The following is an 18,006-nucleotide window of genomic DNA, read 5'->3' as shown; positions in this document are numbered from 1 at the left end:
CCTACTTCGGCATCGTGTTCAGGGGGCCAATTCTCTGCTTCAAAGGCTTGTAGATGCTGCTCCTGGAAACGCAAAATACACCAGTAAGCAGATCCAAAATAGACTAATCAGGACGATTGGAGAACTTATAAGGTCTAAAGCAGTCAGAAAAGTGAACATAGGAAGAATTTGGTGTCTCATTGCTAAAGAATCCACCCATAGCCAGACAAGGGAACTTATGGTTGTAGCGTGTCGTTATATTATACAAATCAGAAAAAGGTTACGTAATCAGAGAGGATCATGTTGCCATATTCAACGCTTTTCAAACCTTATCGGGGCTCTCTGAAGATGAAAAGACCAACACAAGCCAAAATTTTGAATAAGGGCTAGACGGCAAAAGCCTCGGCAGGCTACTTTTAAGTGAAGTCACCAAATCTGGCTCAGGCATGACAAAGTGCATCGGCCAAGGTTATGAAAAAGCCGCTAGCATTTTAAGCTTTGTAAATAAGGCTGCTGGCGAAATAAAGCGGAGTTACAAATTTGTAGGTTATTTTCATTGTGTAAGCCATGCCACTAATCTATCGTGCTCGAAGATAGTTGCTGTCCCAATTCTACAGAATGCACAAGATGTCGTACAAGAGACTATCTCTCATTTCAGCTCGAGTGCCAAACAAACAAGGCTTCTGAAGAAACATCTAATGTCAGACAACTGTAGAGCTGAGACCCAGATTGGTCCTTGTACCATAAGATTTGTACAGAGGCATGAAGCAATTAGTCTGTTCTGGGATTCCTTGTCGTCTGTTGTTTCCACTCTGGATGATATTGAAGGCTAGCTTGACCGAGAAGCCAGCAGCATAGCACATTTACTACGTTCTTGCATCGAGAAACCAGACACGTTGATCGGACTGGTCTGCTCGAATTCGTTTTCATCTCCAATGAAACCATCGGCAGAGTCACTTCAACAAAAGGACGACGATCTTGTCAGAGCCTTAGAACTCATAAGCAGCGTCAAGACAACATTAGAGGGAATGCGAGCCCGTGCAGAAACTGAGTTCCAGTGTCTCTATACGGAAGTCGAGAACATGGCAAAAAATATCGATGTTGCCATGAAAGTCGTTCAACCATGCATAGCCTCGCGCTCTATGTACCGAGCGGAAGTACCGAATGTGGATCCAGAAAGCCACTACAGGATGGTGGCATTCATCCCAACCATTGATGCCATTCTTCTTGATTTTTTGGTAAGATACAGCTCCCATTTCGCTCATGCGGCTAAACTTTCATCACTAATACCAACAATTGTCCATAGCAAGAATTAGGACGATCTGAAGGAAGGGTACTAGAAGTACAAGGACCTTTTAAGTGGCACATGTACTGATTTGAAAGTTGAATTCCTGATCTGGAAGAACCACTGGTCGAACATAGCAACAGAGAGGCCGAAAACGGCTATTTCGGCTCTCAACGGCTGTCAGGAGCAAATTTTCCCGAACATCTTTGCATTGCTCACAATCCTTGCGACGCTTCCAGTTTCAACATGTGAGGCAGAAAGAATTTTCTCCGAGGTCGACATAACGTGTTCTGCACTCAGAAGCACATATGAGGGGTTCACCCCCCTCGTCAGTACCTCGCTCTTTACACTAAAGCTTAAATTTTGTCCCAATTCATTAAGAATGACCCCTGAATCACAAAAGCCGTAGAATAAATGTGGAAATTACTAAAATACTTTAGCGTAAAGAGCGAAGTATTAGGAGGAGGTGAGCCCCTCATATGCATAATAATTTCTGTTCGTTTTAAGTTTTATTGCTGCTCCTTACTTCCAGTTGAAAAAATTTTCATATTTATTTTTTCATTATTTTTTTTAAATAAAGCTAGAAAATCCTACGCTCCCTTCATGGAAATTTTCTTCCCCCATAACAAATTCCTTGATGGAAGTTTCCCCAACATATCCCCCTCTTCTCAGCCCCTCCCCCAACCAAAAAATCCCCCTGGAAACGTCTGTACACTTACCACTACCCAATAACCATTACTATATGTAAGTACTGGTCAAAGTTTGTAACTTGTAGCCCCTCCCATGGGGACTGTGGGGGAGTAAGTCGTCCCCAAAGACATAGCTATAAGGCCTTTCGACTACGCTGAATAAAATTGCTATCTTAAAATCTCAGAATTTTGATCCGTTGACTTTAGGAAAATAATTAGCGTGGGAGGGGGCCTAGTTGCCCTCCCATTTTTGATCACTTAAAAAGGGCACTATAGCTTTTGATTTCCGTTAGAATGATTCCTCTCGCAACATTCTAGGACCATTGGGTCAATACGATCACCCCTGGAAAAAACAAAACAAAAAACAAACAAACAAATAAACACGCATCCGTGATCTGCCTTCTGGCAAAAAATACAAAATTCCACATTTTTGTAGATAGGAGTTTGAAACTTCTACAATAGGGCTCTCTGATATAGTGAATCTGATGGTGTGATTTTCGTTAAAATTCTATGACTTTTAGGGGGTGTTTCCCCCTATTTTCTAAAATAAGGCACATTTTCTCAGGCTCGTAACTGTTGATGGGTAAAACTAAACTTAATGAAACTTATATATTTAAAATTAGCATTAAAATGCGATTCTTTTGATGTAGCTGTTGGTATCAAAATTCAATTTTTTAGAGTTTTGGTTACTATTGAGCCGGGTCGCTCCTTACTACCGTTCGTTACCACGAACTGTTTGATATGTATATTCAGGTGATTAGTACTGCGTGCAAAAATGATACTGCTACGATTTAGGTAAGAAGTAAGATTGGTGGTTGGTTCTATGTGAAACCAGGTTTTAAGCGGGGTTGTGTTCTATATCTGTTTCTATGGGTCATACTGATGGTCTTCGGCCTAAGCGACACGTCAAAGGCTATTGGGGAAGGGTAACAAAAGGGAAGACAAAACATTATCAGATTTAGATTATGAAGACGATTTAAGTGTTATATATAAGTATGTTGGATAAATAAAAAAATCCGTAGATTTTTACGAGTTCAGAGCACAAACATAGGTTCAAAATTAATGTCAAGAGGACTAAGTTGCTTAGACTAGGGATGACTGAGAGTGAGGAGGTGATGTGACATAAGGAGGAAACAGATTAAGTGAATAGCTTCACTTCATAGTTTTTGTAGCATAAAAGGCAACATCTAAAAACGAAAGATGAACTCTATTTTGACACTTTTTAGTAAAGCATATTTGTCAACTGGCTTACACCAGTTGTATTAAAATATATCTGTAAACCTGATGCGTTTCAATGACATTTAAAACGTGTTGCACGCCGAACAAAAGTTCATCCACGTTTAAAAAAACTTACATTTTAGTTTGAAGATGTTTCTGAGTAACCCTGGTGATCTGGGAAGGAGGTCGAATTAATATTTTGGAGGGGGACCAATAAAAATCTGTCTCCCTATCGGCATTTTCCGCCCCTCCGCCTCTGTAAGTAGTACAATTTAGTGCCTAAATAACGACAAAAACCGCATTAGCTTTCCATCATACAAACTGTAACAGGTAAAGCATCGAGAGGTTAATCCAGGACAGAGAACTTTTATTTTTAAATGAATCCAATTAGGACTCTTTGTCGAACTGCTGAACTGTTTGAACTTTCTCGAATTAGTAATTTTAGAATTGTTTTATGCCGGACGCCCATTGCCCTAAGTAGCTTAAGTTCAGTAGCATAAGTTCTGGGATTTTACTTGGGTCCCTTCACATTAAAATGTTCCTATTCATATTGAAACATAAGTACTATTTTTATCATTCAAAAAATAGCGTTTTGGATTAAGCAAACATTTTGAATTTCCCTTACATCCTTGTCAATTGATGCCCCTGCTTTCAATGATAGTCTGTAATACTGACTGAAATGTCACAGCTTTCACCTCCAAAATTAAAAAAAAAAAAATCCGAACTATCAGCTAATGTTAAAATTTGAAAATGTACCAATAAATAACACCTAAAAATATTTATTCTGAAATACAGCTAGGCTAGTTTCAACTACAGTCTATTAAAATTCAAAGAGATACATGGAAGGGTGAATTCTTCCCAGTTTTGCTATTTCTTCTATCCTGAAACTTGGCAAAACTCCTCATAATTGGCAAAACCTTACAACAAATTGTTGCAGAATATGGCCTCTATTGTTTTTCTATAGCGCCTAACAGTAAAAACTGAAAATCTTATGAAAAACATGTAGTATCTTACATTAGTTTTCCATCAATAATAATAATGAAAAAGTATGATAGGTACAAGAAAAAAGGAGGTCAGCCAGTAATAGGTGTATTCTCTCACTTATCAAACAATTTAGGTCATGCTTCGAACTTGCTAAACAAATTTTAAAATTTTATTATTCTATAGACCCATGTCTAAAGTTTTATTCACTAGATTAAAAAGATTAAACATTGAGCACGCAATCCCAGATACACATAATAATCATGGCAAAATTCAAAATGAGTTGCCCATCTGGTAAATCGCTCTTGTAATTTTTGTTCTTTGAAGAGAAAAAATATGGCCTATTTCTAATAAAATCAATGTTCATATTTTCAAATGATCCCATTTTTCAAGCATAGGCAATAATAAATTTTTCAATTGAATAAATTTCACTAAGTTGAAAAATGTTCAACTTTATAAGTAAACTTGGACACGTGAGCTAAGTGAAAGTATAATTTATGTAAAGTAAATTTAGCGGATTTTTCACGCCAATGTGAATGGGACGAAAAACTAACGTGCGCCCGACATTAACTTTTAATTTGATTAAAATTTCGTTCACCCGTTTGATTTAAGTCTTTTTACATTCCTATATGTGCTTTGCTCAGGACGGACCTTCAATATATCTTTATAGATCCAAAATACTACCCACTAGATCTGCCCCTGATGGCGCTATGTGTTGCTATTGATTGCAAAAAAAATGGAACTACTGTAGAAGTAAATCCAAAATTTTCAGTTTTTGCATACAATGACCAAGGTTGCAAAGGAACATGAGCCTCCATTTCAAAACCTTTTAAAAGGGATCCAACTTCAAGAAGCCCAACTTCTTTGATTTTAGAGCATTGTCGAACCCCCATCTCTCCAATAAACGAGCTACTATAAAGAAATGAGACATAACCAACTAACCTGCTCTTTTAACAGCTGTTCATGTTTCCAAACTTGTCCAACAATTCTTGAATAGAAGAAAATTATCAAGCTCATGGGAATACAATACGACGTAAAGAATATTGTTGCAACGAAAAACCTTGTACTTGAATCTTCAGTAATATAGTCAAAAGTGCATGAAGTCAGAAACCCCTCTGAAAAATAAATCAAATTGTATTCCAATCAGTATGTGGGTATTGGCTGCAAGACCCCGAGGCTACGCCAAAATGAAATTTAGAGGTGGTGGACACAATTACACTGTCGGCGAAACGCCGTCGACAGTACTGAAAAATTTTCTGCGGCGCTCACACGAAAAATTATCGGCGACACGCTGTCAATTGTCCGGCCTTTGTTCTATTCTTAAATTTATTGGGCTACTTTTCAAGAGTTTTGCAAACTAATTGATATGAGTGTTTATCGGAATTTTATCCACATTTCTTTTTTTAGCTTCATTACCATGACTGAACGACGGATAAAAAAAGGATGAGAAAAATATATTAACTTCTCAAAAATGTTCTTTTAATCCAAATGATCGGTTAAATTGACTGATACTTGAATCAATCCGACAAAATAGGCAATTTGAAATTTAATTTAAATCAAGCTGTAAACCTTAAATTAAACAAATTTTCTTGTACCTTAAATCCATAGCTAATTTATGAAACTTCAGTGAAGTCTGATTTGTATATAATACTTCATGTCTGAATTTCTTGATCTTGCAACTCGTATTACACTTCTTAAACAGCCTTAGCCGTCAAATGCTTACTCTTTAACGCTACAGAAGCTATTGCCACTTATCAAACAGTTCGTGGTAACGAACTGTAGTAAGGAGCGACCCGGCTCAATAGTAACCAAAACCCTAAAAAATTGAATTTTGATACCAATAGTTACATCAAAAGAATCGCATTTTAATGCTGATTTTAAATATATAAGTTTCATCAAGTTTAGTCTTACCTTACAAAAGTTACGAGCCTGAGAAAATTTGCCTTATGTTAGAAAGTAGGCGGAAACATCCCCTAAAAGTCATAGAATCTTAACGAAAATCACCATCAGAATTCAGCGTATCAGAGAACCCTATTGTAAAGTTTCAAGCGCCTATCTACAAAAATGTGCCTATCCCCAGGGGTGATCGTATCGACCCAGTGGTCCTAAAATGTTGTGAGAGGGCTCATTCTAACGGAAATGAAAAGTTCTAGTGCCCTTTTTAAGTAACCAAAAAATTGGAGGGCACCTAGGCCCCCTCCCACGCTAATTATTTCCCCAAAGTCAACGGATCAAAACTCTGAGATAGCTATTTTGTTCAGCGTAGCTGAATAGCCTTATAACTATGTCCTTGGGGACCACTTACGGGGACCCTACATTCCCCGTGGGAGGGGCTACAAGTTACAAGCTTTGACCAGTGCTTACATATAGTAATGGTTATTGGGAAGTGTACAGACGTTTTCGGGGGGATGTTTTGGCTGGGGGAGGGGTTGAGAAGAGGAGGATATGTTGGGGGAACTTTCCATCGAAGAATTTGTCATGGGAGAAGAAAATTTCCATGAAGGGAGCGCAGGATTTTCTAACATTATTAAAAAAAAAAACAATGAAAAAATAAATATGAAAAAGTTTTTTCAGTTGGAAGTAAGGAGCAGCATTAAAACTTAAAACGAACAGAAATTGTTACACATATGAGGGGCTCACCTCCTCCTAATACTTCGCTCTTTACGCTAAAGTATTTTTAGTAATTTCAACTATTTGTTCTACGGCGTTGGTGATTCAGGGGTCATTCTGAATGAATTGGGACACAATCTAAGCTTTAGTGTAAAGAGCGAGGTATTGACGAGGGGGTGAACCCCCTCATATATGTAAAAAATTAAAAGTTGTAGTTGCCTTTTTAAATAACCAAAAAATTTGAGGGAAACTAGCCTTCCTCCCCAACTCCTTTTTTCTCAAAATCATTCGATCGAAAAAAAAATTAAACATGAAAGTTTCGTTTTAATTATTCCTCTGCGGAGACCCAAAATCAAAACATGCATTAATTCAAAAACGTTCAGAAATTAAATAAAAAACGAGTTTTTTTTAACTGAAAGTAAGGAGCGACATTAAAACTTAAAACAAACAGAAATTACTTCGTATATGAAAGAAGCTGCTTCCTCATCAACGTCCCGCTCTTTACGCTAAAGTTTTTTACTGTTTTAAAAAGTAGAGTTGAGAGAAAGAGTCAAACTTTAAAATAAGTAAAATAAATTTATTTCTGTAAAAATAAATTAAACCAACATTCCACCAACATTCTACCAACATTAAACCAACACAGAGCTTATTTTTCCCTTTTTACATTTGTATCGCAATTAAGAAAGAAGTCCAAAAATATCTTAAATTTGGCATAAAGCAATATTGGGATACAAAAACAAGAGATTACCTGGAACAAAACGGCCCCAGACTTCAAAAAAAGGAAGTAAAGTAAACGGAGTAGAGTACAACCAGCATAGCATAATGATCATGATGGCTTGCCCTTTTGACAACTTTCCATCTAGTGGGCGTGCAATTGTTCTGTAGAGTGAAGAATTATATTAAAATAACTAAAGGAAAAGCCATACAAAATCAATCGAATACGAGACAAAACCCTCTGGTCAGCAAATATTTTATTAGATTTTTCATATGGTTATTGTCGTAATTTTTATGAAGTTTGATGTTCGGAATCTATTTTCTTTCTTTCTTCTGTCAGTTATCAGATTAGGCCAGTCTTTTATTGATTGTTTAATTTTTCAGTTCGTTCACTGGGAATGATTTTCTAAATACAATCCTAGTTCTTGAGCTCTTGTTTCCAAGAATAAAATTGTACTTGAAACTAAACTTTCAAAAAAAAAAAATCATTTGCAAACAGAAACGAATATTGTATTTAAAATTAAAGGATATCAAATAGCAATACAATTATTTTTCATTGCAAATTCGCAACTAATTAAGTGTGACAACGTATACAAATATATGACAAGAGATAGGTTAAATTTTCATAAAAGTCAAACGAAGAGATTTTTTTGTGAACTAATATTTGATTAAATCTGACATAAAATAATCGCCATGGTTTTTAATCTTTGTCTATTTTCTATAGTTGCTATAACAATTCAAGATATAAGGATATTCAAAGAAAAGCAAAGTACTATTTTAAGACTTGAGATGACCAAAATAAAGTACTAAATTAATTCAGACATACAAAGACAAGGATTTACTACCGAAGAAAAATGAAACCCAAAACATACACATATTAAAATAAATATACATATTAAACATATAGATATTACATACCGAAATAGATAAATCCTAAAAGCGAGTCCAAATTAAAATGAAAGCCAAAAGTCGGACTTATGACAAACAAAAATTTCTGCAGTCAGGAGTTTGACTACTTTTTCCAATCCACTAATCGTAAAGCTTTTTAAAGCCACTCATTATGTTTCAATAAAAACTGTGAGTATCTCTAACAGCGTGCTTTAAATTTTCAGAAAATCGACGAAAAATTTTTTTTTGTCACAATTATCAAGACGATTGGAATCAACTTGACTTGACAAGAAGGGTATTCAGGCGTTCAAACCTTCTGTAGATTTCAAATGAATACTTCTGATAGAATTCATAATTTTTTATTATCTGAGTGTCCAACTTTGGCTGATATTTTTTTGTAGGCTGGCTTTAAGTCGCCAGTCGAGGCTCGCAACAACCAATCTATGGTCATTATTCTAAACAATGTACAATTTGTGACCTTCCTCGGTTAATTATAATGTAGTCAATTAACCTCCCTGTTCACCTATCATTGCTATACCAAGTTGATTTATTAATAGGTTTCCTATCAATGACTAGTTTGCGTATGGTACACAGCTGGAGGAGCCGGGTCTCATTTTGTTTAAATTGTTTAGCTTAAAGTTAAAATCTATTCTAATTTTAATTATTAAGGTGCATAAAGTGATCTTGGTGTTGTTTTTGATTGTGCTCAATTTAATTGTTGTATAAATTCCGGTCAATGTTTGGAACGGTCCTTGAACTAAGATTTTTATTCAATCCTGAGAAAGAATATATACTAGAAACATCACAGTGCTCACTATATTTCTGATTCTTTAAATTGCTTTATTTGTGACTTTGACATTGTGTGGTGTAGAACAATTGTCATTCTGACAACCTCAAAAGCGATTTTTTGATTGAATTCAGCAGGCTACATTTACTACGGCTACTACTGACATCTCACTGTAGCACCAAGCCACCTAAGGCTGACCCAACTACGAACTCTCCTACCTCATCCCCATTTGTCAAAAGCCCTTTTTTCGCCCTTTTAAACAGTTTCCATTTCCCTTAAATCTTTCCCTACTACATCCTGTTTGGTTTGCCTTAGACAGTTGGCTGACAAGTAAAACCTTCGGCAATCTGATTCTTCTCAAGACCTTCTCATGGGTTTTCTTAATCTTCTCAGGAACATGTGATTTTCTCCCATTAAGGCCCAATTACCCAATCCGTGGGTAATTATTCCCTGAAAGTTTAAAATTAATATCCAATCCAATTTTCGCAAACACGATTTTGAAAACCTGGATGCAAATGGTTTCTATTGATTTAATCCAACATCAAACTCAACATTCCCAGAATATTTTGACTTAAAACCCATACCGTTCATAAGATATTGCAAACACGTTTCTTATAGCCCTGACGCACATAGTATCATTTGCTTTTATTCAAAACCCCTCCTCCAACATTCACAGAAATTTTTTACTAAATACTGTTAGCCCTTTGGCATCGGCAATAAACACATTGTCTTTTAACTAAATTGAACATTCCTCCTCAATATTCCCTGAAAGTTAAACTTAACAAATTTAACTGTTCTTAATTTATTGCAGACATTGCATTTTGACAACCTGGTATCTTTTTATTTAGGTCAGCATCCGAATCGACATTTCCTGAAAGTTTCATCTTAACAATCTTAGCCGTTTCTAAGATATTGCAGCTATGCCCTTTCGACAGCCAAGATGCACATAGCATCGTTAAGTTCACTATCCTCTTCATTATTTTCTTAATATCGGAACTTAATACAATTCCCTAACCGTTCTTGAAATATAGAAGATGTTCCTTATTCACCAACTATATGCATGTAGTGTCCTTTGATTCAGTTTAAAACTCAATTTAGCGTTCCCTGTTTAGCCTACCCATATCCGTTCTTATGATCAACATACATACGCCCAGATACGCCCTTTTGATAGTCTGGAAGCACCTTGTTTCCCTACATTAAATACAATATCCTCTAAAACATTTTCCGAAAGTTTAACTTAATACCTTTACTGGTTCTTGAGGCATTACAGATACACTCTTTCGAGCATCTACATGCAGAGTCCTTCGGTTTATTTCAACACCCCATTACATATTCCCTGAAAATTTCAACTTAATAACCTAAACGAATCCTGTGATATTACAGATAATTCCTTTAGAAAACCAGGATACAATTTTGAGTCCTTTGATTTAATTCAACTTAAGTTGTTGAGCAGCTAGAATTACCTAGTATATCATTTAGTGCAATATTCCCTATGCATTCTCTGAAAGTATAACTTAACACCTTAAGCAGGTACTGAGATATTTCCAAATCACAATCAACTTATACTGTAATTAAATAAAAAATAAGTTTTTTTAACTGAAAGTAAGGGGCAATATTAAAACTTAAAACGAACAGAAAGTACTCCGTATATGAAATGGGTTGTCCTCTCCCGAATGCCCCGCTCTTTACGCCAAAGTTTAACTCTTTGTCACAACTCTACTGTTTAAAACAGTAAAAAACTTCAGTGTAAAGAGCGGGGCGTTGAGGAGGGAGGAACCACTGTCATATACTGAGTAATTGTGTTGCGAGAGCAACACTTTGGTTTTGTCCCGTTTCTTTTTGTTTTTTTTTTCCTATGCCGCCGATCTCAGCTTATTCCTGGAAACTGGTAAGGGTCTAACCTGTGCGGTTTTTACGGAAAGTGTGGACCTCAGGCCGGATTGATGAATATGACATTACATTTTGGAAAGCTCCGCAGAACTCTTGCCTGGGGCCAAAAAGGATGGTTTTTGCTTGTCCACGAGCCAGAGCCTATGGTGTGCGAAGCGAAGTGGAGTTATATAGCCTATGTCAGAGAGGAGTATCTGAAATTGTGCAGCCAAGCTTTCGTTTCATCAAACCATGTTTCTGCTTTCGAGTGGAAAGCTCCGTTCTAGCAGGCAAGCAGGCAGGCACCACTTTCAAATTGAAGATGGACTAAAATCTATAAGTGTTAAATATATGCGGTAGTTCCCCGGCCCCACAGCCAATATATCTTCTTTGAGTGATAAATAGAAAAATTTACAGAAACAAAAAAGTGCGATTTTCCCACGGGTCCGAAAGTGCTGCCATCTATTGTTTCTAGCCATTTCTGTTCGTGATTTCAGCTGACTTTACCATTCTTTTTTTTTCTACTTGGGATTGCAATAGAGAAATGGTATCAGATATACCTCTTAAACTTTAAAAGTTCTCTCATTGCTAAAGAAATTAGAGCTTATCCTTTGCTCCTTTCTAAGTGGTGGTGTTAGAAAGTTGGCCTCCGGCAAAAAAGTCAACTTTTGAACTAAGACAGATAGAATTTTTTTTTCAATGACAATCGATAGACCTTGATGAGCTGATCAAAGTATATGTCATCCATTTTTTGTTACAAAAATTCCTTCATGACATACACCAGTTTGAAAGTTTCAAGGGGTTGACAACTTCAGTGGTAAGGTACACACTTGAACCAAAAATAGGCCGATACCAATTGTGAGATATGTAGGGGACTTCCAAGCAACAGTCGATTATTAGCTTATAATCATCTTTGGCAATGAGGGGTTTGCAACTTTTGCTGATTGGTGTACCTATTATCTGTTTCTGGTGTAATTGATGGTAAGAACAACTTGGTTCCCGATTGTAAGACATGTAGGGGAGTTGTAAGTAATAATCGGCTGTTAGGCTACAATGACTTCAGCGACAAGGGGTTTGCAACTTTTGCTAGTTGGTGTACCCATTATTTGTTTCCGGTGAACTTGGATGTATATCACAGGAGAGGGACTTGTAAGTAAGAATCGGTTGCTAGAGGAGGTTCATCAGAGGCTAAAAATTTGTGCAAATTGGTGCACATCTATGGTATTTGATCCTGAAAAGTCACGAATAGCTTTATAATACCAACTAGATTATATAAGATAATGTTCCAAGTTTCCATCGGTCACGATGTCTACGATTGAAAAGGATAAAGTTCAACTGGCTGCAAACTCAATTTAGTCCCTTCTTCCGATATAATTTTGCTGTTGTTTTTTCAACGCTGAAGAACTTGATCATGTGATTACTGATTGTGTTCTGCTTTGAATATGCCGTTTTGAATGCTTTGATAGTTTTGACAACTTCAGAATTTAACCGATAGCGAAGAAACAAAACCAAAGTGTTGCTCTCGCAACACTTTTATCGGCGAAGCCGGACAAAGGTTGCCGCAACACTTCACGTTGCCCACGCAACGTAGGTCTAGTTTCTGTTCGTTTTAGGTTTTAATATCACTCCTTACTTTCAGTTTAAAAACTTGTTGTTTTTATTTAATTTCTGAACGTTTTTGAACTAATGCATGTTTTGATTTTGGCTCTTCCCACATGAATAGTTAAAAGGAAATTTGAATATTAATTTATTTTTTTGGCTAAATGGCTTTCTCATAGTTTTGATCGTAAGATTTTGAGAAAAAAGGAGCGGGGGAGGAGGCCTAGTTACCTTTTAAATTTTTCGTTACTTAAAAAGGCAATTAGAACTTTTATTTTTTTGCGAACGTTTTTATTAGTAAAAATATACGTAACTTACGAATTAATTTATGTAACGAACTTCTAAATTCATATGTTTTTACTACCTATATGAAGGGGTTCGCCCCCTCGTCAATACCTCGCTCTTTACAGTAAAACTTAAATGTTGTCCCAATTCCTTAAGAATGACCCCTGAATCACAAACGCCGTAGAATAAATAGTTGAAATTACTAAAAATCTTTTAGCGTAAAGAGCGAGGTATTAGGATTAGGTGGACCCCTCATATGCGTACTAATTTCTGTTCGTTTTAAGTTTTAATCCTGCTCCTTAGTTTCAGTTTAAAAAACTTTTTCTATTTATTTTTTCATTTTTCAAAATGATAGAAGATCCTGCACTTCCTTCATGGAAATTCTCTTCCCCGTGAAAAAACTTTCATGGTAAGTTCCCCCACATAACCCTCTCCCCTCAAAACCTCCCCCCTACCAAAAAATTCCCCTGGAAACGTCTGTACACTTCCCAATAACCATTATTATATGTAAACACTGGTCAAAGTTTGTAAATTGCAGCCACTCCTACGGGGACTTTGGGGGAGTAAGTCGTCCCCAATGACATAGTTATTAGGTTTTTGACTATGCTGAATAAAATGGCTATCTTAGAATTTTGATCCAGTGACTTTTGGGAAAAATGAGCATGGGAGGGGGCCTAGGTGCCCTCAAATTTTTTTGGTCACTTAAAAAGGGCACTAGAACTTTTAATTTACCTCAGAATGAGCCCTCTTGCAACATTTTACGACCACTGGGTCTATATGATAACCCCTGAAAAGAAAACAAAAAAACAAAACAAACAAACAAATAAACACGCATCCTGATCTGTCTTGTGGCAAAAAATACGTAATTCCGCATTTTTGTAGATAGGAGCTTGAAACTTCTGCTGTAGAGCTCTCTGATGTGCTGAATCTGATGGTATGATTTTCGTTAAGATTCTTCTTACTTTCAAAGGGTGTGTCCCCCTATTTTCTTAAATAAGGCATATTTTCCCAGGCTCGTAACTTTTAATGGGTAAAACTAAACTTAATGAAACTTATATATTTAATATCAGCATTAAAATGCAATTCTTTTTTATATAACTATTGGTAACAAAATTCTATTTTTTAGTGTTTCGGTTACTATTAAGCCGGATCGCTCCTTACTTACAGTTCGTTACCACGAACTGTTTGAACAGAAGAGTCCTTTGATTTAGTTCAGCATCCCCTTCCATATTCCCTGAAAATTTTCACTTAATAGCCGTAGTCATTCCTGAGATATTGCTGATATATCCATTCGATAACCTATATGCACTTAAACTATTGAGGTATACATCAATAAATAACTACTGTGTAAAGGCTTTAAACGGGGACGATTTGTCATTACTATACGTTAAATTAAAAAATAAAAATTCAGAAAAAGGAGTTTTAGAGATTAATGTAAAGAGCCTTATTAATTCTGAGACCAGCAAAAATCAATTATTATAATAATTCCAACTCAAAACGACAAGAAATTCCTATTAAGGAATAGATAAACCAAAAATGAATACAAATTAAACAAACAAATCATAGGAAACAAACAAACAACAAGTACTAGCATAAATGAATTAAAAAATCTTAAAATGAGTAAAAGTCAAATTGAGTATTCAAATGAAACAATACGAAGAAAAAACCACTACTGATAAGTGTTTGGCAACTAGCCCATTCCCTCTCTCCTAGCTGTTAAAGTCTAAAGCCTACTCCTTCATATGCGTTTGATTGATAACTAAATGTGTCTTGAACATGTCTTCGAAAGAACTAGTAAAATTAACCTACATATTCGATATATAAATTATATTAATTGTTGAAATCTCAATAGTCGAAGATTTTATTTCAGCCCCCCCCCCATTTGGCGTGGACAAAATTAGATCTCTGTGACTTGAATGCGAGGTCAACGCTTGGATCAACGCATAATCGTCAGCATCAATAGAAGTGTGTAGCCGTCAGCATCAATTGAAGTGTGAAGTGTCTAAGCCAATCAAAAACATCGAATATATAAAAAAATTCTGTGAAAATGATATCAGAAGCTATATGGATAGAATTGAAAAAATTCATTTTGCAAGAAACAGGGCAGAGACGGAAAGAGATTTTTCAGTTGTACTTGCTTTGAAGAATTCCATTGGTTGGTACTCATAAATATATACTTTCTCATAAAAACAATCAGTGTATCTCACAGCAAACTGTTTGTTTTCAACCTTCAAATTTTGTGTTTTCGGGGCAACATATTTTTCCTCCAATACTATCGAAAGCACGATTACAGGTTATTATTTTTCAACTTTACAACCGAATTCTTAGAATCTATCTCAATGGAGGCAAAATGCTGTCTACCTTAGTTCTGCCCCGAGTAGGATGGATGGATGATAGACTGTCTATCAACAAGGGAAAATGATATCATTTTATACATTCCCTGACAAAGGCTTATTCCAGCTGTGCCTCTCCACTCGGACTATTTGTCCTGGGTATTTCTCCAATTAGCCATGGATTAATGCAAGTAACTTGATTTTAATTCAAACTTTATTCGAGACTGTGATCCTTTTTTATTTTTAGCTTTCTAGATTGAAAATATTCAATAGCTTCTGTTTAAACTTAAATACAAGTAAAAAATGCCTGAAAGTGAATTACACCCATAACCACGGGTTTCAGCGGTAGCTGAAATAGAATCTCCAACTATTGAGATTTCAGCAATTAATACCATTCATATATCAAATACGGAGGTTAATTTTACTAGTTCTTTCCAAGGAGTGTTAAGATGGCTCAAAAGGTGTATGTCCAAATTTTATAACTCCAAGTCAATCTTTAGATACATATTGAAGAGGTTTTGTAATGGATGGGTGGATATCATTCCCTACTCTCCTTTCACTAACATCAAAAACAAGAAGAACAATAGGGTATTCTTTTCGTAAGACAGTGGAATTCTAATTTGAATGAATATTCAATATGTCCATGGGCCATCCTCAGCAAAACACAAATATATAAAAGAAAAAAGACTTACAACAACAAACAACCAGTAAAATTAAAATGAAAAGCTTTTAAAATAGTCCTAGTATCCTTACTTCAGAGAAGTTAAACCAGGATTGATAGATGAAGCGAGGTGAAACGAGGCAATTCATTGAAATGAAAGAAGAATAATCAAAAATGTGTTTTTATTGCTAATCTTGCCTTTTTGGCAGCTACCTAATAGGTCTTTTTGTAACTGGTTCTGTGTTAATGTCTACTGGCTTTTCAAATATTTTGTAAGATCATTTTTAATTAAATTTGTGTATGCAGGATTTAGTAAATATTCTCCCAAGCCGGATTCACAGCCGGATTTACAGGTGCGCCGGATACAGGATCCTTTGTCTAAGACTACGAGGGTTCGAATCCTACTGTACCTAATTATTTAGTTTGGGACGGGGTTCAGTGGCGTGACTCTGTAAGCTCAGCCAGAGTCGACCCAGCTCTAAACGGGTACCTGGAGAAATCTGGGGAAGGTAAGCAGTTAGGGTGTGCGAAAGTACAGGATAGTTGGCCCCCAGCCCCCCTTGCACTTCCTGGCTAAAGGGCCAAGAAACGGAGATCAGCACCACCAGTAGGGACTGTAAAGTCTAATGCCGTATTATTTACCCTTTTTTACGTATTTAAGTATACATTACTATAAATCTTAAGTCTAACTTCAATTCCTTCTCAAACTACCTTCTTTATGCCTTAAGTAGGTTCTTCAAAAAGTGTTTTGGGGCTTGGATTTTCAAAATCATGGCCGCTTAAAGTAGAATCAAAAGAAATATTAGCAATATAAGAATTTAGATCTTTGGTGGTATCATTTTTATGCTGTTGTAGGCGTTTCTCTAAATTCTGGTGAGTTCTACCAGCATAGCATTTGCCCCAATCGCATGGTATTTGATAGACTCCTCTTTTGCGAATAACTGGGGTTTTATCTTTACCAGAATCTAGGAAATTTATGATTTTGAAATTATTGGTAAATATTACAGACAGATTATTTTGTATACAAACTTTTTTAAGTTTTATAGCGATTTTTGGGATGCATGGGAAATAAATTTTGCTTAAGGGCTTATCAAGATTCTCACGCGGTTAATTACCATTGATTTTACAGGAATTCCTTTTCAGTCTACGGTTAATTGTATTATTAACAAATAAGATGGGATACCAATTTCCAAAAAGTATGTCCCTGATAAAGTTCAGTTCTGCTGTGACGTGGGAATCCAAACAAATGTTTAGGGCAAGATCGAAGAAAGAGATTACGATAGTTTTTTTAACTTGCGGGGTGTGGTTTGATTAGCTGCGGATCCAAGACTTTCTTTAGGGGGGGGCGCATAGTAGGTAACTTCGATAAACTTGCAGACAAAGAAATACTTGCTATTTAAAGGGAACCTTGACAATTATGTATCATCGTAGGCAGTTGAAATGGTCGTAAATTTAATCTAAAATCTTGTGAGGGTTAAAGTAAAATGGTATAAAAATATTGATACAAAAAATAGTAAATTATGAAAGCCGCCCCACCATAAAAAAAACTGTTCACCATCTATGCAAAAATATGATGTTTTTATTTTCTGTATAATTTTTCGCCTTTGTACTCCTGACCACTATAGCGAATGACTTAAGCTTTTATTGTCAAAATTGGTCTTGAACCATCCTTCTAGGTCATGTACTCTTTGTGACAATTTGCATAGGTCAAGCTGTTTAGCATGTTGCCTAACTTTATGGCACCGCTTGGTAACTATGATAGTAATGAAGAGTAGGAAATGAGGATAAAGATATAACTTGTATATTCGCAAAATATATATTAAACATTAAATACTAGTTCTTTTAGGCATGTAAAAAAAAAAAACAGAACGAAGAGATAGAAATACGTAGAAGAAATTTAAAACAAGGGTTTTAAGTATAGGCAATACAAAATTAACTAATCACTGTGGTCGATGTCTACCTCAATAATTTGGTGAATGTTTATTATGCCTAGTCCTGTCAGTCTAGAATCCTTTAGAGTTATTCGTTAGTATTTCCTCTTCTATTCATCCGAAAATATTCGAATAAAGACCAAAATCGTCAGAAAATATGAACTCTAGTAAAGATGC

The 18,006-nt window shown here is 35.9% G+C and overlaps 1 protein-coding gene across 1 annotated transcript in view; it reads right to left on the bottom strand.

Annotated features, from left to right (window-relative positions):
* LOC136033096 (opsin, ultraviolet-sensitive-like) overlaps positions 1-18,006 on the bottom strand; it is a 59,799-nt gene that overhangs the window by 21,191 nt on the left and 20,602 nt on the right. Inside the window, exons 5-6 of the mRNA XM_065713707.1 lie at positions 7,511-7,641; positions 5,095-5,267 (exon numbers count right to left, since the gene is read on the bottom strand). Of these exons, the coding sequence (XP_065569779.1) occupies positions 5,095-5,267; positions 7,511-7,641 (304 nt within the window). The remainder of the gene's footprint in view (positions 1-5,094; positions 5,268-7,510; positions 7,642-18,006) is intronic.

Source organism: Artemia franciscana, chromosome 11 (assembly GCF_032884065.1).
Source record: "Artemia franciscana chromosome 11, ASM3288406v1, whole genome shotgun sequence".
NCBI classification, from domain to species: domain Eukaryota; kingdom Metazoa; phylum Arthropoda; class Branchiopoda; order Anostraca; family Artemiidae; genus Artemia; species Artemia franciscana.
This window is presented reverse-complemented; position numbering and strand designations above follow the sequence as displayed.